The 24,162-nt window shown below is 43.9% G+C and overlaps 1 protein-coding gene across 2 annotated transcripts in view; it reads right to left on the bottom strand.

Moving 5' to 3' along the window:
- The window catches only part of NPLOC4 (NPL4 homolog, ubiquitin recognition factor), a 42,914-nt gene that overhangs the window by 17,203 nt on the left and 1,549 nt on the right, over positions 1 to 24,162 (bottom strand). The window contains exons 2-12 of one of the 2 annotated variants that reach the window (XM_074972232.1): positions 21,420 to 21,500; positions 18,108 to 18,220; positions 16,013 to 16,195; positions 13,257 to 13,305; positions 12,095 to 12,189; positions 10,759 to 10,882; positions 9,856 to 10,035; positions 6,820 to 6,906; positions 5,146 to 5,217; positions 4,254 to 4,380; positions 1,457 to 1,617 (exon numbers count right to left, since the gene is read on the bottom strand). In XM_074972232.1, coding sequence (XP_074828333.1) covers positions 1,457 to 1,617; positions 4,254 to 4,380; positions 5,146 to 5,217; positions 6,820 to 6,906; positions 9,856 to 10,035; positions 10,759 to 10,882; positions 12,095 to 12,189; positions 13,257 to 13,305; positions 16,013 to 16,195; positions 18,108 to 18,220; positions 21,420 to 21,500 — 1,272 coding nt within the window. Of the gene's footprint in view, positions 1 to 1,456; positions 1,618 to 4,253; positions 4,381 to 5,145; positions 5,218 to 6,819; positions 6,907 to 9,855; positions 10,036 to 10,758; positions 10,883 to 12,094; positions 12,190 to 13,256; positions 13,306 to 16,012; positions 16,196 to 18,107; positions 18,221 to 21,419; positions 21,501 to 24,162 lie in introns of those variants that run through there. The other variant, XM_074972233.1, reaches the window with a different exon arrangement.

Consider the following 24,162-nt stretch of genomic DNA (forward strand, 5'->3'; position numbering starts at 1 on the left):
CCTTGGCAAGCATCTCTGTTAACTTCATTTTCTCCATCCTTGTTCGTGAAGCACCAAAACACAGCAAGCAGGATTTCTGAGAAGCAGCACCATTATTCTCACCAAGATCCTATTCTTACTTTTCCAGCCCAATTCTGGAGAGGCAAGAGGTTTGAAAAACTCTAGGAACAAATGTCTAAAGTGAATACTCATCTCTAACAAAAGCTACAGAATCCATACACGTAGTAGTCCAGTTACTGACAGGGCTTTTGCATGCCACACTGCACGTACGGTTCTGATGGCCTAATCCTCTTGTAGATTCCTGCTCTGAAAGTGAGTTGAGTCCCACTGTGCATCAGGAGGGGCTTCTGAGGCTTATCATGTGACCCAAGAGAAAGGACCTAATAGCAGGCACTAACTGCAGCACCAGAGAGAGAAAAGCCAGGGCTGTGGAATTCATTCCCAGGGGATGCTGTGAAAGCCAAAAGTATAACTGCATTCAAAAAAGAACTAGATAAGTTCATGGAGAATAAGTGCATCAGTGGCTACTAGCCAGCATGGTCAGGGATGCAACCCCATGCTTGGGGGTGACCCTCAACCTTTGACTGCCAGAAGCTGAGAGGGGAAGACAGAGGTGGCTATCTCCAGAACGGCTGTTCTGTACACTCCCCTGAAAGCTCTGGCACTGGCCACTGTCAGAGACGGGATACTGGGTTCGATGGACCATTGGCTGACCCAGAGTGGCCGTTCTTATGTATTCCCATCCCTGCTTTTTTTTTTTTTTTTTTAAAGTCTACTAACCCCTTCCCTTCCCTATTTTTGTACTTGCAGGCTACTGTTCCCCTTCGGTTGGGGTATGTGTGGTCCCTCTCTCCTCTGGTTGGCGGCTCTATTTGGGCAGACTGGGCCTTATTTTCCCTTTTCCTGCTCAGTGTGTTATTGTAGAGTGCCTGATGCTGTTCTGTAGGTGTCTTATAAAAGTATTACATACAATAAATTCTCACCATCTCGTTAGGAACCTGCTTTTATTGCAGCTTTAACTTGGTGCCTCACTTTGCTTCAGTGCACAGTGTGTGTAAATGTAACTGGGGAGAGGAGGAAGCAAATACACTCAGCAGGGGATTAAAAGTCAACAGAGAAGCGTGGCAACCACTGCCAATAAACACAGAAGATGTGGTTAATTCAGAGTGCCTGCTACAGGCCCTACGTGGATCACTGCAGACCTCATTTATAGGCTAGATAGCCAATGCCTACTACTGCACTGGAAACCTTAACAGCACTTTTAGGAGGAGGAAATTAAGCTTACACAATTGCTTCCTTTGAACATGCCGTGTACGGTTACTACCGAAAATAGTTCAAAACCTCAAAGCGTCCTGTCACTGAGTTGGATACATCGAGTTCCAGACCCTCAGCAGAACTACCCCTCATGCTCTCTTTCACACACACTTTGGCTGTTATCTTTAGTCGTAACCCTTACCTTATAGAATACGTCAGGCACATATTGCTCACTGCTGGACTCCTTCGCGTAGCCGAGCTCCGGTGCATCCCGGCACGGCAGCAGGCACTCATCCCGTACCAGAGCCATGCACTGATTAGAGACTTGGTAACCCTCAAAGTGGACCTGGTTGTCGGGACCACCTAGAATAGAAAGTAACTTTTAAACCACTCCAGTGGAGGAATTGATTTATTTTTGTAAGTCACCCCTGGACAGCATTATGGTTTAAACAGCCAGGTTAAACATGACATTGGCTTTAGATATTAATGCAAGTTGTGTCCATGGTTTGCTATATTAGGAAGTACTTTTAAACAGGTATTCCCATAAATGTCCTATATTTACTTTATGCTGCATCCTGCTTCAAGAGCATTTTCACAGCTAAACTAATGGTTTCAATTTCTGGGGTGAAACCCTGGCAGGACTGAAGTCAATGGGAGTTTTGCCATTTATTTAATTAGGCCAAGATTTCAACCTTGGTGCCTTGCAAGCCTCCCTCTTCATCAGAAAAACTCTTCAAAATTAAACCCAAGAATATAGTTCCTACTGTCCTGTTTTATTTCTGTGCACTAGGAATTAAGGTCTACACAACAAATTCCAGGCTACAACAACTTAGGTTGATCACCTGGCAAACATGGCTATGTGCAAAAGCATAGCATTTTCTCAGCCAGGAATGGAGGGGTCAGGGGAATTCTGACACACACAACCAGAAGCCAAGACACTAGCTTCAGGTGGCTTTGTCATGGATCACAAAATCAGTGCTTTAATTTGGCTAGTTTAAGCATCAGCAGGCTGTCCACTACTAGAACCTGATGAGATATCAGAGAGAAAATTAGGCACATATAAATGGTAAGAGTCTGTTGCTAATCTGTGAAGCAGGACGCTGTGAAGGGAAGTGAAATGAATCCATGCAGGGGATCTTAAAAAGGCAACGTTGATGGTGCAAACCGCACATTTACATTTATACGGCATACAAGGAACAAACCAAGTGCTTGTACAGAAATGTGATGGGAAATTATCTGGACCAGATGATCAGAAAAGGAAACATTCATTTCCTAGCCTCTGATTTCTAGCCTCAGTCTCACTCTGCTCTGGGGCAAACACTCCCAGAAATGAAACGTGGGCCAAGACACGAGGAAGGCCTGAACAAAGTGAACCACCATTTCCTCAGTAAAACACCTTGTTTAAAAAGGGATATACACATTTATCTTGTAAGAAAAGATGAATGTGTTTAGCAGCCCGGAATGTGTGAGGCAGCTGTCTGATCACATGGACCTTTTACTGAAAAAGGCCCCAGAAACATCTATAAAGCTTGGGGCTCAGAGGAGGCAATATAATATTGCACTTTGGTTCTTTACATTGGAATTCATGCTTTTTTCATTGTTTAAAATAGACCCCCAGAACCTGGTTCAGGGAAACCTTAAACAAAAACATCTGTGTCATCTTGGAACCGAATGGCAGATTGAACTTTTAAGGCTGTAATTTCCCCAGCACATGCCAATGCCTCCATGAATTGGCCATATGTATCAGACTATTCTACTGTACTCTTCAGAGGGTCTCTGTAAAAATCTCATGTGACAGAAGCCTGCAAGATGCTTTACTTTACATATTTTATTTAGTTGATAAAAACATTTCACACGCTTAGGAAGATTCCGAATTTCACTTTGAAGGTTTTTTTCTAGTATCTGTTTCTCACTGATGGATACTTGAGGGAATTAACGGTGCCTGGCTTTACAGTGAACCATCACAAGTAACTTTCAAGACCCCAAAATTCTTGTGTCCCAGTACTGCAGCCTCCATCGTTTCAGCTTACAGGGCCTGTACATAAGACCTTTGGGAGCTAGAGAATGGTGTTCCTCAAATTGTCTAGAATACATCGCCACTGCTGGGTAGCAAGAGCGTGGAAGTCAAAGCCACTTCTCATGCACAGCAGTGCTCTATCTGGTACTCTGGCCTCTTCCACTCTTCCTATGGAGCTAAACTTAGAAGAGATTAATTAGCATGGTCTAACAGACTGAGTACTGGACAGGGAGTAAAGAACTCCTGAGTTCAAGTCCTGGCTTGGCAGCCCATGGCCAGTCACTATCTCTGGGTCTCAGTTCTTAATGTGCCAATACTCATTCTATACCTCACTGGAGAGACGCACGGTTACTGAGTGCAGAATGCTCTGAAGATGTGGCATGTGATGCAAGCACTAGGTATTATAATTCTATTACCTCAAAGTAACTAAAAAAGAGATAGGGCACTTGAGAGAGAAGTGCCTCCCCGAGCACAATTGCATCCAATTGGTCGAAATCTGTTTTATGAATCGGGTCTCGAGTTCCACAAGTCCATACCCCCTAGCCAGGGGCTCGGGCTGCTGTTTTTTGTGGAATCTCAAGAGCACGTTTTTAAGAGAGGTTGTAACGTTTAAGAAACAAACAGGCCATCACCCTTTCACCATATGGTATTTGTTGTTAATGCTAATTCTTTTCACTCCTGGTTGAAAATTCTATGGAGGTGAAGTAAGAGAGCGTGGGGGTGGGGGTGTACACTCCATTGGTCCTAACAGCATTGAAGGGACCTAGGGAAACATGGAGTAAGGGAAATCTATTGTACTTGATGGGTTTGAGAATGACCTAAAACTTGTTACTAGGACTGATGGGAGACAGTTTGAAAGATTTCAGGTGGTCAGGACAGCCTGTAGCTTGATGGGGAAGAAGTGCATGTTCCTTTGGGGTGACCACAAGAGAGAATCCCAGAGGAAACGAGGGTTTAAGGGCAACTCTGTGCCAGTTGATACCTGTAGCCATAACAGTGACAAATTTGGATCCAAAGTGACCATCTGGAGACAGGCGACATATGTTGGGATGCCGGTTCTGAAAGTTTCCAGCAGTGATGCACTCTTCTGCACTTAAAAAATACGTGTCCTAGGGAAAAACAAAACCAAAACACGGCAAGATGACGGCGCGATGAGATGTGCCCCACCTCCATTTCACTGGGCTGCCACTGAGGGTGCCCTGCTAAAAATATGCTTCTGAGTACAGCATCTGTGAGAGCTGTGCCTGGAATACTACAAACAGAGGGCATAAAGGACTGAATACAGGGGACTAGGCCAGAGTCCTAATCCTGGTTCTGTCCTGTAAATCATTTCCCCTCCCAGTGCCTCAGTTTCTCCATCTGGGAGATGGAGATAATATTGACACATCACAAGGAGATAGGAAGGTTGAAGTTTGAAGATAAAAAGCACCATGCAAATATTACACTTTAAGCACTCTGAGGTTTAGTCAGCAATGCAGTCTCCAGAAGATGTAATTCTGATTTGCTCACCAAACTCTCACCCCTTACGTGAACCTGCTCCTGCTCCCTACACTCTGCCAAAGTATCTCTTAACTAATCTTTCTGTCTCAGGAGTGGGGGAAGGAGACTTTGTGCTGCTTCATATGCTTGTGGTGGGCTCCCAATCAGCATTCACTGATCACACTGCTACTCCTTCAAATGCCTCTGAAGAGCCAGGTGCACCATGAAACAATGTAATTCCAACATACACACCCCACCCTACACTGCATTGGCTAGACTTGTGTCATCCGTTTCAGCTCTTCAGGGCAGGATTCTGCTGGGCGGAACCTGCATTTATGACGCTCTATAAACAACAATAAATACAGAAAGTAATTACTGATGCTCTTGCTTCTCACCTTGTTTCTGCTGTATCGAACAGTCCCCTTCCGTGTATCTTCAGAGACCAGATCCGTAAATATCCAGCCAACCTTTGAATTGAAACAAAACAACCCCCCCACCTTTTTTTTAAAACGCAGTCTCTTTCACTCGTACGAGATGTTCCTCCAGCCTCCCTGTGAGGGCCTGCTGTGCAGCACCCCACGGAAATGACTCTCCCAGATGCGTCGTGCTCATCTGAACACAACTTACACATCTGTAATGTCAGCTAGCCAGCGGAGGGGACTTGCAGTTCTTTATGTCTTGCTGGGGAATTTTTTCATGGAAAAACCTGGAGGCTCCAGGCCTTCCTTCACCTCCCCCACAGCAAAAAGCCATTTGCTGTGCAATATTCAGAATGAAACAGCATCAGCAACACCCGGATGACACCATATCAGATGACACCATATCAGATGGCACCATATCTCAGTGATCTCATTTTCTGACACTAGTAGTCACTCGTTAACATAAAGCTAACATTTCCCACTCAATTCTAAAGTAGCCCCAATCCCAGCCTGCTCTGCTCAGAGAAGCAATTTATTCGTATCTTTTCACTGCACATATACTACAGATATCCTCTTTATTCAAATCCTCCCTTGCAACTCACTTCTCCAATATCAAGCCGTTCAACTAAGAAATGCTGCTACTCGCAGGGAGGCCATGAAACAGATGAAGCATGCACCACAGATCTGCAGCCAACAGTCAGTAACAGTAATTTTTAACCCTGGTAATTTTAACAGAACCAATGTGAGGAACAAAGAAAAAACTGGAGTCAAATAACATCCACAGATTCCTTGCTTCAGACACTGGCAGTAAGACACAGATTTTATCTTGAGAGAGCAAGAGAGCTCACCACAGACGTGTGAGTACTCCTGCCTCTGAGCAAGACCTCCAGCTTGAAAATATTCAACATCAGAAAATCTCAGAACATTCAATACTTAGTGGTAGCATGGCATTGTGAGTGATACCCTCAGACAGCCTGGAAAATTAAATATAGATCTGAAAGTCATCTGCATACAGAGGACACTGAAATCCATGTGTCTTGATTAAATCACTGACAGGTTGCAGATACAAGAGACATAAAGGACTAAGAGCTGAACTCCACATCTAAATTGTACACAAGATAATTCTTGCCACATATAGCCCCAAATGAATACTGAGAGACAGGCACTGTGGTTTTGATAGCTGGAATTCTGACCAAAAAAAACTCCACACAACATCTCAAAGAAAGAATAAAACCCGCAAGAAAACGCAAACCACAACTATGCCAAATTAGCACCTGCCAGAGATGTTACAGAATGTGTTCATCTAAGGGGAAAGCAAGGAGAAGTTTGGTTTCAACTACTCTTCTTATCCCTTTGATACTCTTCTAATCCCTTTGATGTCATTCAAACAGAGGACTGCTGAGTTGAGCGGAACAGCCCTGCTGTACTGCTCAGTATTTATGCACAGAGAAAAATTCTTATTTTACTTTAACACCTGGAAGCATAAGAGCTATTGGCCCCAAGTAAACATAAGCTAGATTTCAAAATGTGCCCAGCCTTAATTTAACCCCATCAAGCCAGGGAGAACCGATGTGAGAGGAGTCACTGCTGCAGAGAGAGACCCAAGAACCCCTTCTCCCAGACACATGTTAGCCAGGAACATTTTCCCACCTTTCTCAGGCCAAGTTTTGCAGCAATCTCATCCACAACCTCGGCTTTCGGATCTTCTAGGAGCTCCAGGCTGTTCTGTGTGCCAATCTGTAAGCAAACAACAGAACTGGCTCATAAAACAGAACATTCAAAATCCAGAGCAAACCAGTTCCTATCATTCTGACCATTCCAAGAGAGATTGTCTAGTGGGTGAGGCAGGGGGCTGGGAACTCAGCTGCTGGGTTCCATTCCCAGCTCTGCCACTGACTTGTGAGGACCCTGGGAAAGCCAGTTTATACCCACCTCACAGGAGTCCTGAGGCTTAGTCTGCAAAGCAAGAACAAAGGGGCTCTATATAGACAATTACACATTGAACCCATCGCTATGGTCTCGGAGCACTTCTAGAGAAAGGCATAGAGGAGACCATTTTTCTGTATCCCTGTTCGACTTGGCAGGTCTAGGCTCATGTTGTGTTTGTTCAAATGTTAGAGTAGCACATAGGAAGGATCTTGGTGAATCCAAGAGCACACTCAGGCTTTCCTCTCAGCTCTGGAAAACAAGATTCAGCCATCTGGGTGTGCTTTCAAAGGCAGGAGTTTTTGTTGTTGGGTTTTGGGCTGGGGAGGAGCGGGGCTGAGATGCTCTGCCAGACAGAAGAGCAGAATTTTCTCTCTCCAGGACAGTGGAGGAAGCTTCCTCGCTTTTACCTTACACACCATTGTGGTGCTGGAAAAGACACTACAAGCTGTACTGGCTTCCAATGCTTTTGTGTGTCCCTAAAACATATAAAGGGCTTATAATGACACTGTGCCAACAAGCTGGGCTTGGCTGTGCTGGCATTTACTAAAACCAGCAGAGTTGTTAAAGGCTTGAAAGGCTATTCACATGCGCATGCAGTAATCACTTCTCAAAGAGCTGAATGATACTTTCAGTACTGACTGTGACTTTACTCCTAGTGAATCCAATGACAAAATCAGGATTAATGAAATTCATGCTCCATACCTCCCTCAGTAGGGTGTGTACATATACATACTATGCCTATCACACACTAAACACATACAATTTGAATTCACAATAGACGGGACGTGAAAAGTCAACCTTGATCTAAAAATCTGTCTTTGGGCATGGCAGGCTCTCTCTCTCTTTCTAGGCATGGCAGGCTCTCTCTCTCTTTCTATGTTGCAATATTGAAACTGACGCAGATGCCAAAGTTTTAACACTCAGCTTCCTCGATTGTGTGGATTTCAAGGAGATTTTTAAACATGACTTGAAGGCACTTGTGGCTTGACAGAAATATGACACCTGCTGCTTTTCATTATAACCCTAGCGGGCTTTTTAGTCCTTAAAAAGAGAAGTTAAATACCACTCCAGCTTCATTTTTTTGTACCCTTACTTGCAGATGCCATGTTACATGATGAAGCCTTGTGTATAATGCAGCCCTTCAGTGAGCAACTATACAAGGAGATACCTCCAATACCCTTTGCTAGTCTTAACATTGCTAGAGAGACTCAGGCTACGTCTACACTACGGACCTTACAGAGGCACAGCTGCGCCACTGTAAGGTCTCCTGTGTAGCTGCTCTTTGCCGGCAGGAGAAAGCGCTCCTGACAGCATAACTAAACCACTCCCAATGAGCAGCGGTGGCTATGTTTTTGCCAGTGAAACCTATGTCGGTCGGGGGGGGGGGGGGTGTGTTTTTTCACAACCTTGACCGACAAAAGTTTGACCGACAAAAGTGGTAGTGTAGACAAAGGCTAAGATCTGGCTGCTCAGTTCCATTCTAAATCAGTGGGAAGTCAGGCACTTAAAAATCACAGCCTAAGATTTTTGAATGCCCTTGCACACTGCTCTCCTGAGGTACTATTCATACTTGACACTACTATACAGTGTTGTTGTAGGCGTGCTGGTCCCAGGATACGAGAGAGACAAGGTGGGGGAGGGAATATCTTTTACTGGACCAGCTTCTGTTGGTGAGAGACAAGCTTTTGAGCTACTCAGACCTGGGGAAGAGCTCTGTGTAGCTCGAAGGCTTGTCTCTCACCAACAGAAGTTAGTCCAATAAAAGATATTCCCTTCCCCACTTGTCTCTCTATAGCGCTAGACATTGTCAATTACATCATTCAATGTACACAGCTTCAGCTTGTTAAGGTCTGATTCAGTTATATTAAAATCTATTTTATGTATTTGGTTTCACTAAAACAGGCTGAGGTCCAACCCTTTAAAGATAAGGCTGGAAGGGTTCTCAGGCAGTGACTAGCGCCACCTAGTGACTTTTACAACTTTTACTTTTACAACCAAAAGATGCAAAACACCACAGTAGAAGTTAAAATATGAAAGTGGCGGTCAAGGTAGTGCACCAGACCAGTCTGCACCAAGGTGCTGGCCGGCTCATCATCAAACTTGACAGAGTTTGAAACAATAACGGCAGAAAGAGAGCCAGTGTCAGGTAAAATCAAACCCTAATTTACTCTCGTCTAAAATGCAGGCTACCAAGACAGTGTAAAGTTAAAACTTGAGGTACTCTGCTCCAAACAGACCTATCCACCCCCACATTGCTACAGTAGATTTCTATATGGCCGATTCTTATCTAATAAAGAGAAACAATGCAATATTGACCCAAAACGTTGGTTTTGTAGACTTTTTACAACATTTGAGGGCAACAGAAATATTTCTATGAGCATGTTTTGAAACAAACATTTCCCACTGAAGCCTTTGCAACCCAAACAATTCCACAGAGAACTTGAAAGCCAAACCCATTCTAAGGAAGTCACTTGCACTTTGTTTCCTTTTGCACTTCCCTGTGCTTGGGCAGCTAAAAATTATATAACACAAACAGCTAAAAGCAAATCTGAGTGGTAATTTCAGTGGTAATAATCTAAGATGTCACTATTAACACAGACATTTACTCACAATATATGATATTTATCTTGATAGTTTCCCTTTAGGATCTACTGCAGGAAACATCACGTGATGTCCTGAACAAAGTGGGTTCCCCGGTCCCTGATTGCCATCTTTCAGAAATAAAGCTACGACATTCTTCTGCTGAGTTATTTTTACCTGTGGAGGTTCATAGATGGCAGCTACCTCAGCCCTGATACCCAGAGGGATGTCCTTGTGCTCTGTATATCGTCCGTATAAGTACCCAAAATGCTGGTTCCCTGTCTTTCTCCAGAAGTCAAGGAAGCGATCGGCAAGCGTGTGGTTCTCAAACATTATGTTGTCAACGTGCCTGTATTTCTGTTAGATAGAAAGCAAGAGTGCTTTAGGCCAACGCCCTGATTCCAGACCAATATAATCAACTAGTTTGCCTGCTTCCAGTCCAGTCATGTCTCTCTAGACCTGCCTGGGGTGTCCCCCAACAATTAAGGAAAAAGAGTCAGAATCCTACTGGAGCAAGGGGAGGGAAGGGGATGCTAGCTTGCTCCCTGACTCCTCCTTCCCACGACTGCTCTATCCCTCCCTGCTCCAAGCTCCTGCTGCAGCACCACACATCCCTGCCCACCAGAGCAGAACACAGTGCAGGCAGGGTGAGGGGAAAGCACTCAGAATACCCAGCACCCAAAATCAGTTCTGGCTTCTTGCTAGGCCAATAATCCCACAATCCTTTCTGACTGCAAAACATGATGGAATTTCAATGGGTTGCAACAGGAAGTTGCAAGTGGTTTTTCGGGTCCCATGTGGGCGAAGAGTTGAGAAGCACCATCCCAGTTCAGGTCCATGCAGATCTCCTCTGCACTATGGGGAAATTACTGAACCCAGCACATTTCAGAGTCTCTCTCTGCAGCAGCGAAAGACATTAACCAGCCATTTCCCTAGCAACTGACAATATGCAAAGGCTCCCAAACACCAAGATGGTTGTTCTCCTGGATGTTTTCTCCCGTTCAGAAATAAAAAAGGTAAATAACAGCTTCTCTGTGTAGAGAACAAAGAGACCTCAGCACAGTCAATGCCAAGACTCACCTGTCTGTTGAGAGTGATAGCACTTGGCTGACACTTGGTGCAAATGCCTTCTGGCCAGGGAGGATGCCCCTCACATCCAGATTTAATCTTGCAGCTGATGTTTTCCAGTGCAACGAACTTCCCCCTGAATAAGATCAGAAGAAAGGTGGGTTTTCTTTAGCATATTAGAATACCTTCTGCCTCCTAGAAAGAATCTAGCAAGTCAAGCAGCAAGGCACAGAACAGACATTGTGCGCCAATACTTTGCACCTCTATAGGATACTGCAACTTGTCCAAAGTCACACAGTAAATTCAGTGGCAGAGCTAGCAATGGAAGTCTGGAGTCCTAGTCCTTCTGCTCTAACTACTGGACAACTTTCCAGTAAACTGGTGTCTCCAGCAAAAGTGTCAGAAATGCAGATAAAAGTCATTTGGCTGTAGTTTAAACAGTTTATATTGCACGTGGCAAGGAACGTGTTACACTGCACGACCAAAATTAGTTTCCTTTTATGTGCACAAAATTTTGTGCAAGCTGGAGTTCTCTTAAAATGAATGAATCCAGGCTTGAAAGTTTCATTTCAGCAAGACAACCTCCCCACAGTATGAGGGGAAGGTTCCACTTGTTTCCTCTTTAAAGGAAAGGCATGCTATAATACTGATCGGTTCTCAGCCCTTAGCTCCAGGGAAAGAGACCTGTCCTGCACAGAATGCTGCTGATCACGTCAGTTTGTGGCCTTGCTTTGCAGCCATAGGTTTGCATCTGACATCCAGTGGTTATTTGAGTGAGAGAAGTACATAGCATGTTCGGCACCTCCTCCGCCTAAGGTACGTACCTGGGCCTCATAACGACGGTTATCTAGGTACCCAAACTAGTAACGAGTTTATCTTCACAACCCACTGTGAGGGAGGGAAGTGCTGTCACCCGCATTTTGCAGACAGAGAACTGAGGCAAAGAATCTTTCCTAAAGTCACACAGGGAGTCCGTGGCAGAGGGGAACTAGGCCCCAAGGGAATCTGAGCTTTGATTTTCTACAAATCTTAGTACTTAACTGAAAAGTAGAAGTGGATTTTGTCTAAAAGCTCTTCTGATCCACCAAAGCACTGTCCATCCCGCCCTAAGGTCGACTCCTGGCTTCTTGATCATACTGTGCCCTTTCTTCCTTCTACCTGATCTTCCTCCCAACTTCAGCAATGCTGCTTGTAAGCAATTACCTTGCCACAGTTTAAAGTGAAGCTACTTCTTAGGATTCATATTCCCCAGGGTTACCATATAATAGCTATTACCAACAACACTCATGCAAGGTTTGTGTACTTTGTTGTAGCTACAAGGTTCCCTTAATTGCAGTGAGTTTCTTACTTGTCTGCTCCTCCGGTCAGCTTCCTGATGTAGGCATGGAATGACATATGCTTCACAGGAGGTTCCAGATGGTTTAAATAATCTTCATCAAAAGGCTGCCAAAAAACCCACACAAAGGAGAGCCAGGTCAGACACCTGTCTGATAATACATTGATCACTGAACAAATGGGTGTTCTAGATTCAACTTTCCACTGGCTCCCGGCGTGGAAACAATCAAGAAACTCTGGGCTTTTTTTCATGGCAGTTCCTGTTTCATGTGACAGGACCACTGGGACTTCACACTATTTTTAATATTGCTTCATACTTGCTCAAAACACAAATTTTCTCCACAAATCACAGCTAGCCTCAAAGGCTCAAGGCTTTTAAAATAATGACAAATAAAAAGACCAGCTGATCAAACAACCTAATAAAAAATGTTCGGAACTCATGGGGTAGAGGAGACCACACTCACTTGGGTAGGCTTTTGGGGGGAACCATTTCTGCATGCACCAGGGAAACAGTTGAGAGTATCTGTTGTCATTATGGTTGTTTTCAATCTAAATAGGGTGCAGTAGAAATCTGAGGAGAAGCACTGAGATCCGTATGGGGGAGGGGAAAGGAGAGTGAAATGAATGCAAGGAGAGGCACAGAGATCCAGAGTGAAAGTGAAGAGAGAAGATAAAACCTCTCACACAAAAGTTTGCCTGGGCTTTTAAAAGTATTTTCTGATAAATTCATTACCGCAGAAAAACAAATGCCTTGGGGGGGAGGAGGGATAGCTCAGTGGTTTGAGCATTGGCCAGCTAAACCCAGGGTTGTGAGTTCAATCCTTTCAGGGCCATTCAGGGATCTGGGGCAAAAATTCAGGATTGGTCCTGCTTAGAGCAGGGGGATGGACTAGATGACCTCCTGAGGTCCCTTCCAAGCCTGATATTCTATGATCCTATGAATCATGATAAATCCTAGGTCAGCATTATAGCCAAAGGACGAACTTTGTTTTTAGCTATTGTTGGTGTGAACAGGAGGCCTTAGGTAACACATAAGGAGTCTGCCTCTCAGAATTGCTACCATTACAAAGCTTCAAAAAGTGTTTAAGCAGGTACAGAGAGTTTAGAGAAAGAAGTTTAACTTCAGAACGTAACATAAATAAGTGATGGTTAAAGTGTGTAGTTTGACTCCTTACCTCTAGTGGTACGCAATGCACACATTTACCCAAAGGGCCATGTCGACATCTGTGTGAAGAGAAACAAAAGGTCACATTTAATAATGGGAAAGATACTCCATGCCAGACTTTACACTCTTTGTATAGTGTAGAGATTTGGAATGTTTGGATAACCATTTGGGCCATGAGCATCTACCGGTACATTGTGAGATAGAACACGGGGGAGAGAAGGGAATCAAAAATAATTTCACATACATTGGGAGCAAGATCTTGGATTTAACCTACAAGTCTGAGGTCACAATCGGACATTCTTAACACACCTGTTCCACTAGTTAAACAGCTCTATGCACAGGCTTCAGATTATAATCCTTGAATTTGTAGAACTCCGATTCAGGGCAGTGTTTCAACTCAGATACGCAATGCTTTAGGGTGTTTGGGGGGGAGAGGAAGGGGGAGACTGCATTACTTTAAAGAAATGAGGACCAACACACTCATCCTTTATCAGTTGCATAAGGATGCTCTTGGAACACAGTGAAATATGCCCTTATCTAACTGATAAAATCCTGTTGGGCCAGAGTTAAGACAAGGAAAAAATCCCCTTTTGAGGTGATCTCCTTAGAACCCACAGGAGCTCTGCCAGGGCATTAAGAACTGGTCAGTACTGGTTCTTAAGAGCACACCCCAGCAGAGGAACATGGCTGTTGGCTCTCACTAGGAGGATATGGATGGGAGCCAGTGCAGCACTGCTTTTAATAAGGTTGTATGAACATTATCTCCCACGTTAAAGGGCCACTACAGGCTGCTAATGCACTCAGCAGAATGCCAGCCTCCCATCAAGTTTAGATTGATACGCAGCCACAAACACAGGCACAACCCTGGACATACATTTTTTATCATCATAAATATCTGTCATTGTGCTTTGACTCCCTGCTAAGAATACCTTTCTTCTCTTGAAAAATGTGGTCACATTAAACCCAGGTTTTGGTTTGGGGTTTTTTTAAACCAAGAAGTGAAGAGGTTTGCCTTTCTTGTTTGAAGATTAATGTGCCATTTCCCTCATTTATCATTCGCTCGAAAAGGTTAGACAATATTTTCCATTTAAAGGCTACGCCTTTCTGATCTTCCCTTCTGCTGCAGCACTAAAGATCAAACCATATGGGAAGACAACATAACAGGGCCGGGTGGGGCATTCAGGTTAAAAAAGTCCTGCTCATCTTTAAATCTTTGCTCAACATCTCTGAGAAGTTACTTCACAAAGGGGGATCTAGTCCCAAGTCTGAGGGTAAGTGAAAATAGTAATTAGTGTTGGCAATTATTGCCATATCTTTCCCCCAATTAATGCTGTGTGACCACCCGGCCTGAGAACATTTTGTTAAGGTGTGTTTACATTTAAGGCATTATTAAAATACCTGAATGTTTGTTTTTATGGGAACAAATGCTACATTGCTCATCCAGAGCGCCTCTCAGTCAAAACCAGGAGGCAGTATGGCCTAGCAGACAAAGCATTGGACTGGGACTCAGGAAACATGGGTTTTATTCCCAGGTCTGACACTGGCTTGCTGAGTGACCTTGAGCAAGTCACTTCCCGCCACATGCCTCTGTTTCCCCATCTGTAAAATGGGGATAAAGGTACCTCCTTTGTAAAGCACTTTGAGATCTACTGATAAGCACTATATATAAGGGCTAGGATTATCTAAACACACTTTATAAACACTATGTCTCAACTTTCCCGTGAGCTAAGCAGATATCCTCATTTTATAGAAGGGTAAACAGAGGGCACAAGAAATTATTGCAGTGACCAGGAAGGGAGCTAGGCATCGTGCCCAGGAGTCCTGACTCCCAGTCCCCTGGGCTAGCCGGTAAACAACACTTCCACACACTCCTTTGACTCTTGTCATTTTGCCTTTATAAAGACTGCTGGACCTGAGATGACAAAGGTTCCCAGCAAGTACAAGCCCCCCCCTCAAGCACACGGGTATCTTGTAACAAGGGATAGCTGTGGTGGCTTAATCTGAGCATGAGGGGGAACATTAGTGGGCTGGGGGAACAACCAGAGCACCTGACCAAAGGCGTGCATGAACCATTGCAACCAAGATCCTCTGTTATTCCTGGATGCCTAGGTAGCAGCCTTGGCTAAAAGGGATTTTTTCCATTTGTGGCTTTCATGTGGGATCCAGACTATGCCACAGTTTATCTATGCCTGTCACCTCAAGCCTGGATTAATGTAACACACACTATAGGAAATACACACAAACCATATGGAAACAGAAGCTACTTCAGAACGCAGCCCGCTGCTTATTAGGCAGGTGTCACACTGGGAGCATATTCCAGAATTGTTCCGCACTCTGCACTAACTACCAGTACATTTCTAAACAGAAGTCAAGGTGCTGACTTTAATCTGGATAGCCGTAAAGGGGTTGGGAATAGAGATCATCATCAGAGGCACTTCAGCTGGAGCCACCTTGGTTTAAACAGGTTGTGGCTGTCAGCAGGTTCTTCTTGGCAAAAGCCTTACGGTTTGGAATCTGCTTGCACCCTTGGCTTGCCAGAGCCCAGATTTAACTTTCTAGGATAACAGCAAAATCTATTTTTCCTTGTGCGTATTTCCAAAGGGGGGGGGGGGGGCCAATGAGCGGTGTATGGTTTAGAAGGAAGGCCGTTTGTTTAACACACTTACTGGTTATCAGTTTCCTACTGGACATTATTGTAAATGTTAACAACCACCAAGCATGAGGTCAGCACTACAGAATCTAGTTAGAAAGCACAGTAGTACTTACAGTTGCTGGTCTCGATTCCTGTAAATCTTCCCATCCTGTTTGATTAGGTACTGGTCGATCTCATCTTCCACCAAGTGAGGGACCCCCAAGGGGCGCAACAGCCCTTGGGAGATAGAGGTGTCCATGTTCTCAGAGGAAGAGCCAGCAGGGCTCGAGGGGAAGAGGAACAACATATCACCATGCCTATGTGGGGAGAAAGAGAAACAAGCACTGCTTTGGAACGTGCCTAACTTTCTACATACACAGTGGGGCAAACGAGCCATTAGGAAAGCGTCCGCTCTGTAGGTTAGAGTACAGTTCAAGATACATTATCTTCACCTCCCTTTCTTTCAGCAATAACTCATTTGACCGTAATTTTCACTGTATCCACTCTGAGAAACCTATGGCTTCTGTCTGAGTTACCTGATGAAATTTCTAAGCTTCCTTACTGGCATGTAACTATAAAACGTACCTTCGCTAATGCTAATGCACATCTACCACAGCTTCTCAGGTACCAGAACCTGAAATCTGGAGACACGAGTAGCATAAATGACCTAGCACAACACTAACAACTACCTTCCAAAGCCATTTCATTAGCCTGCTAGCTAGTGCGCCTGCTGTTTTGCCCATTTGCAGGATGCCCTCAAACACTGGTGCTGAATTCTGCCTCTAGCACCAGCAAAATAAAGAGGCAGCTTTCACCAAGAACAGTGCCAAAGAAAAATAAAGAGAACAGAGTGGAAGGGGTTAAAAGGAGAGAAACAACAGCCTCAGCAGGGCAAAGGGCTAACTAGGTTGCCTACACTTGTAGTCAGGTGTCTTCCGACGGTGTTTTTTGCACTATTATGGAACGCAAATGAGTTAACTTTGTTTGGTGCCCTTCCTTTTGCACCAACACCCACACTAGAAAAGGTGATGGGCGGGCTGAAAGAACATTGCCAATAATCTCTGACTAGGGAGGGCTGGAGCTCTGGCTCATTCGAAATGGACTCCAGCAGCAATGCAGTGTGGGTGGAGGAGTGCAGAAGATAGGGAGGAGGAAAAAATTATGCAATTCCCTCTTGGCCATAGAGGAGCAAAAGAGGAGTTTGGTACAGGCTTATTACAGTGGTGGGCAGCACTATAAAACCCTAAGCTAGGTGACTACCATGGGCTGCCCCAGACAGTAACTTTTGGTAGCCCACGTTTCCACAACACTGCAACCAATCCAATTTGCCTCGTCACTAGTGACAGACCTGACACGGATGTGACGAAGTGGGGATTTTCCCTTGTTATATTGTAGGAGAACCTATGTGAGTCTTACTGTTTTGCATGAATGGGGTGTGTGCCTCAGTTTCCCTGTGTATTGCACCAATTCCTAAGTGGTGAGAATAAGGGGGTGTGACTTTTGTGGAGGCTGCTCCATTGCCTGCATGATGCTATAGCCGCCTCTTTGTAACCTGAAACTCAGGAGGGGGATGCAACCACGTGACTTTTGGCTCAGGAAGCGAGACCGGCTGGGCAGGGGCCAGGCAGCTGGAAGCGAGTCATTCTGGGCTGGCTTGGAAGTCAGGGAGGACCAGAGCCAGGCTCTGGGCTCCCTTCCCCCCACACCCCCCCAAGATGGAATTGGCTGAAAGTCACTGATTTCTGTAATAGCAAGCTCTGTTCTATGCTGTATTCATGTTTACTAATAAACCTTCTGTTTTGCCGGCTGGCTGAGAGTCACGTCTGATTGCAGAGTTGGGGTGCAGGGCCCTCTGGCTTCCCCAGGAGCCCCGCCCGGGCAGACTTGCTACGGGAAGCACAGTGGATAAGGGAATGCTGAATGCTCTGAGGTCAGACCCAGGAAGGTCGAAGCTGTGTAGGCTTCTTGCCCTGGAGACAGTATGCTCAGAGAGAGGAGGTGGCTCCCGCAGCGTACTGACTGCCTTCATACAGAGTAGTTCCAGAGCATTGACCTCGTGACTCAGTGACAATGGACAATTGCAGGGAATACTGAAGCTTGTAGTTTTGTCCATTAGTTACCACATAGGCACAGAAGGGAGGAATTAGACAGGTTTGCCAAAAGGGGTAAGGCACATTCTACTGTATAACGTTCTCTCTGCATCCCTGGTATTCTCTGTCAAGAACTTACTTGATTTTCAGTAGATGGAGGGATTTGTTCTGTGACGCTGTGATCTCACCAGTCCTGTTTCTATTGACGTACACAGAAAAGCCATTATTCCTGAAGCCAAACTCTTTTGCAACCTAAGAAATAAGAGATGAATGAGACAACACAGAACACTTCACATGTGTGTCCTCACTGTGGGGGAGAAAATAGGAAAGGCCTAGCAGTATTTTAACTGAACCCATCCTCCCATTGTGTAGAGAAGATTGTTGGGGAGCTAAAAAACACAAAACCTAACAAGGAATTTACAAGAAAACAAGAGCTGACAGAAATATGGACCTCTGCAGGTCATAAAGACAACGATGGAAGTAAATAAAATACATACATAACACTGAGTGTTTGCTATAAAACCAGGTGACCTTCACTTGGGGTGGGGAAGTGTCAGTCACTATTATCCAAATCTCCACTCTCCCATGCCAGCTTCTGCAGAATACTGCACCCACCAAGTCACCTTCGCCCCAACCCACCCCAAACCCCTTTCCTTCCTTCCTTTCTTGTTCAAGAGCCTTACATATGTCTCTGCTCTCATTTCTCAGTCACAAATTTCCACACAATCTTCACTCTCTTCTGCTCTCTTTTTCATTTCTTTACACTGTTGACCATGTGCCTTTCTTTAAGCTAGACTTTATGCTTGCAAAAGCCTCTTCCTTCAGACTACCAGACAGCTTCCCTTTCATCCTTTAAGTGCCTCAATTAAAACCCACTTTCTCTTAACCTTGCAATGTTGACTTCAGTTCAATAGCATCTCTGCCCATTTATACATCTGATCTTTTAAGAGCTAGTCAACTTAAAAGCTGAGTTAGAAGTAGCTTCAGGTGCTGTACCTGCTCCCCTAAGTCCCTCTGCCAATTTCTGTAGCTTCATTTTTTTTTTTTTATATATATAAAAAATATTTCTCCCCCGTTGCTTTTGTCAAACCCACAGACAGAGTAAATGGACTACACACAGGACACAATCAAGCACGCGATCCACAAAATGCTGCCAAGCACACAAAGTAAAATGGAAAACGATAGAATACAGTTTGTTTTCTCTAACCTCTCAGTTATAGTGAACTGAGGCGTGAATTTTAGCAAAAGAAGGTAAGTTATTCAGAGGAATGTGATTTCTAAATTGTCCCTTTAACTTGTGTACTTTACTTGCCTGAAGTGAACCATCAGCTCTTCAGGTCAGAGACCTCGTATATTATGGAGGAAGCAAATTCTACAACTATGAACAAAATTACAGGTTTTCCCAGGTTTAAAGTTCTAACCTGAACGTAGGTGGCCAACTGATTCTGCTTTTGCTGCATGAAGCAGAGGAATTCCCATACTAGATCAGACCACTGGTCCATCTAGTTGAGTATCCTGGCCTGGGATATATGGTATTATGTGCTCTGAAAGATGGAGTGTCAGAACTATTAAGTGCCTTATGGCATAACATTTTGAAATTAATACAGTATTTGTGCAGGATCAACTAAGAGGAGATCACAGGCCAGGAAGGAGCAAAGCCCTGGTTTATAAACTATATCCTCAATAATTAGCAAATGCTACAAAGAAAGTTATGACAAATACAGTGAAAAGGAGATTTGTGTTTTGAGCAAGATATGTTTGAACGTTCTTCCAATAAGCAGGTACTCCTTTAACAGAATTCTGCCTGTCCTTCATCTTTAGTCTATACAAGCTTTTCTTAAGGTGTCAAGTAAAAGATTAAATTTAATCATAAACAGAAAAAGCTATAATCTGAGGTTTAAATTACAACCGTCTAGTTAGATGAAACACTCTCTATACATATTGGCATTTGAGTAGTTAAACCTAAACCCATTAAGATTCAAGAAGCCTAGTCACTGATGTGTTACAGCCTGTAATGTCTCTCTTAGAATAAATCCTGTATCAGAAAGAAAAAAAAGAGTATCTTCCCTTAGCACAAATCGCAGAATGCTTAGTTCATCCTCCCTAGCAAGGTAAAGTGAAATCGAGGCAGTTTGGAGGGAAGGATTAAGAACACAATAAAACAAGATATTCCTCTTGCTAACAGAAAAGCACCGAGCTTAAAGATTCCATGTTACTCCCAATGTCCCAGGAGATGGAGAGGAAAAAAAAGATTGTAGGAGGAATGCAAAATATCTGAGATTCTTGCTCCCTCTAAAACAATGAATTTGAGACACTAACCATCTGTGTATCAAACAAAAGATGACCACCTGACACCCAATATAAAATTAACTCTGTGTGCTCCTCACATTTCCAATTATGGAATTAGTTCCCCCAGCAATCTCTTCCTAAAAGACCACATAAGGATCTCAAAATTGCTCAATATCTTTCCCTAACCTCCAAAACTATGTTGGAAGAGCCCCTGTGGCATTCAAAGAACACTGCAACAGAAAACACGAAACAGTACTCAAGGAGCAAAGTAAACAGCTAACAGTTAATTTCTACTCAAATGATGTCTAAAAAGGCCAATCACTTGTGGCAGATATTGAATACTCTCTATATACACTTCCCATTTAATTCTCAATCTCTTCTCCCCCACAAGCCCATTATTTATAGTATTTAATGTAATTTTGTATGTATACATTGTAGTTCTTTCTTTTCAGGTCTCTGATTCATTCGGTGACATTGAACCAGGGTTGATGTTGGTGACATGACTGGAAGTATCAAGGTGGAAAAGGAATCAGATTAACTCCCTCTGCACACACTGTTAGCAACAAGAGGAATGGAATGTGAAAGCATGTAAAATTAATGCAGTTTTGATAAAATGTTACAGGATTTCCCCGTATTAATTCCTGTATAGATGTACAGACCAAAAAATATACAGTCCAACCCATTTTAAAAACAAATCATGTCTCATCACCCAAAGTAACGGTTTTCAAACAGTGAAGCGTAACTGATTTTTCAAGCAACCATATCTCGAACACCGTCTCAGTCACTGCTTTATCAGAATTTTAAAACAACAAAGAAAATCACACCTGAGAAAGCTGAGGTTGAATTTGTTCACATAAATTGGGATGAGGGTTTCAAAACTGGGTTTAACACAGAAAGCCAGTTTCAGTGTAAATGTGGAGAGATTGTTCTGGCTAATGCATGCTGATCCATGCAACCACCATCAGGCTACCCTGATTCGGTTGAGCATATATCAGTCATTAAAGAAAGTCTCTGTGTATACACCCAGTAAGCGAAGTAGTTCCCAAAAGCACAGCCATCTAGAGTGGCTAAATTCTGGGCAGCCAGAGCACTATCCTAGCTATGCTCAGAAGAGAGCAGGGAAGCCGGCAGATAAGTGATAAAATGCTGAAAGCCAGGATACCTTTTTTAGAAATGTTGCAACTGTTTCTCGTTTTGCTGCCGTGATGCGCTTCACTCCCTCCGGCGACTGGACACGGATTATCTGTGGAGAATTAAAAGGTATATTTGGTCACACAACAAAGCAATACTATGTCCTGTCCTGGTTTCGCTTCTGAGCAATAGACATTCCCCACTTTTGAAGACATGAAACAAAGCAAGTATCATCACAACCTCTCATCCTGACCACACCCTTTTCCCATTACTGAAGTCATTCTTAGGATGCAATTACAGAATTATGGGGGGGAAGTTTACCTACCATATCCAGAGCATAAAACCAATAATTTCACATTATTTGCTAGATACTTTACTCTGAAATACAAGGCATTTTTACAAACAGATTTAAAAAGTCAATGATGGCACTGAGCTTATTTTTCTGACGAAACTTCTGCATTTAGACATGAAGCAAAACATGCAGCATTATTAGAGGATAACTCAAAGCTTTTATCAGAGCAGTTTAGTCAATCCCCCAAGTTCCTTTACAGAGGAACTTGGCTAACCTGCAGTATTAAGGGTCATCTTCAGTGTTATTTCATTTCAACCACATTACTGACAGTTGGCATCTATTTCCAATAAAGAGAATAAGAGAATTTTAAGTCATTGGGGCACAAGGCATTACTGGGGAACATTAACAGAATTTCCATTGCAAGCCTCTATTTGGGATGGGAGAGATGAGTAAAGCCACCTGCTTTTGGGAAAAGGGGCCAAAGGCAATTGTTCCCATAAAGGCAGGCTTGGCTGTGGATCAGTGGCACAACTGTCAGTATGTCTTACACTTCTCAGGAGTGTGAAAGTGACTAAAGCTCTGCCAGCACGTCGGAGCTGCTGCAAGCCCAGAGTACAAAGCAGCAGGAGGATATGCAGTGACGAGCCAGGCTGCTCTTACAAACACCAATCTGAAAGACAGCCGGGCATAGCTTGACATGTGACAGCAAGAGGCTGCCAGAGTGCTCCAGAATGCCCTCCTTCAAAGTTATTTTCTCATGTATTACCGCTCCACTGTTCTGTGTGTGAATACATGGAACGTGCTAGAAACAGGAAATGTTTGTAACAGACTACTCTCTTGTTTGAGTGCAAATTGCTGCACTGTCTCTTCCCCCAGAGAAGTGTGCACAACACAGGTGAGGGCCAGATTCATTAATACTATATTTCAGGGTGCACCTAAAGGACTATGGGATAACCCCCACCTTGCTTTGATTTTTCAAACACGCATGGAACCTGAACACACACTGCATTTCCTGCTTGGAAAGCCCCCTACTTACATTTAATCAGCCTAAGAATGCTGAAACAAGGCTCTATAGATCTTTTAAAATGTTCAAGTGTCTTCCACTTGTGGGGCTTACTGAGACTATTTGATGGGCTAATGGGACTCAGGCTGTTGAACACCCTGAAGCATTCTCTCTGCCATTGGCTAAGAAGATGATGTCTCCACACAATTCCCAGGTGGCACTGGAGCTAGCCAGAGATCAGAACAGACAATATTTAACCCCCTGGCACTAGAATGGCAGCATAGAGCTAAACCACCGGGTCCTAAGTCGAACCTTTTCTATAGCAATATATGACCAATCAGCTGTGTATCTTACTTTGGTGCGTTCAGCTCAGGACAGTGTTTCAAACAAGATCTCCCGCATCAATGTCACAGTAACTAACATGAAGTGTTGGGGGGAGAAAAGGAATACTTTGACATAACTCAGTTAAAAAAAAAAAAAGATGTTTTCTGCTGCTCAGGTGAGCCAAGAAAATGCTAAAAGGAAGGCAATATCTGTAACGTCCAGATGTTGAGAGGAAGACAGCTGCCAGTTGCTGCCTCACTAAAGATGCCCCCAAGAACACACACACGAGGCCTAATGGGATCTATTTCCTGGATGATGTCACTGTTGGCCAAAGTCTTGCCTACAAGAGTAGCGTAGATGCTTGTGATTTGGGAAGTCAATGGATACGCTCTGTTTTCAACAGCAGGGCTTGCCTGGCAGCTTTAGAAAAAAAAATTAAATACAAACCCTGTTTTGTTGCAAGGTTCCAGAATTTTTCCAACCGTTTTCAATACCTTTTTTGTTTTGTCAGTTTCTATACCCAGGTCTCTCTCCATTGGCAAGAGGATAACTAACATGGAAGAACACACTAGAGGACAAGGACAGACTGGGCATCCGCATGCAACAAACGAGATCAATTGATTTAGCAGCCTAACAACTGGCAAATTACAGGCCTATCGAGATAAACCTTTACAAAGAGTAAAGGAACTGTGTTTATATGCAGTTCCAGTTAAACCAGTTTCTAGCATGGATGATCAACTCATGCGGATGAAGCCGAACTGCATTTGAAGAACAGCATTCTAGCCTAAATTTTGGCTAAAGCCAGAAGGTGGCTTTCAAACAGAGTTTTAACTTGGTTCTGCCCCCATCCAAAGGGGTCTCTGACTTGGGGAATTCTCCCACTGCCACTCCTGGACACCAGTATTTTCATCTCAATGTCATCTAGACCTGCATTAGACAACAGGGTGGTAAACATGCTGGCAGCTGGTCCAACATGAGTACTCCCAACACGGCTAGAACCGGTGCTGCAGTACTGGTGGGAGAGTTTTAAGAAAACGTTCAGAGTACACAAGGGTTTAGGCACTGTCCACACTGGAATCACAACTGTGCTTTGAACAACCTTTGCACATGGTTGTCCATAGCAGTTTCCCTCACTAGTGCAGATACAGACTATGA

This window comes from Natator depressus, chromosome 14 (genome assembly GCF_965152275.1).
Source record: "Natator depressus isolate rNatDep1 chromosome 14, rNatDep2.hap1, whole genome shotgun sequence".
In the NCBI taxonomy this organism is placed as follows: domain Eukaryota; kingdom Metazoa; phylum Chordata; order Testudines; family Cheloniidae; genus Natator; species Natator depressus.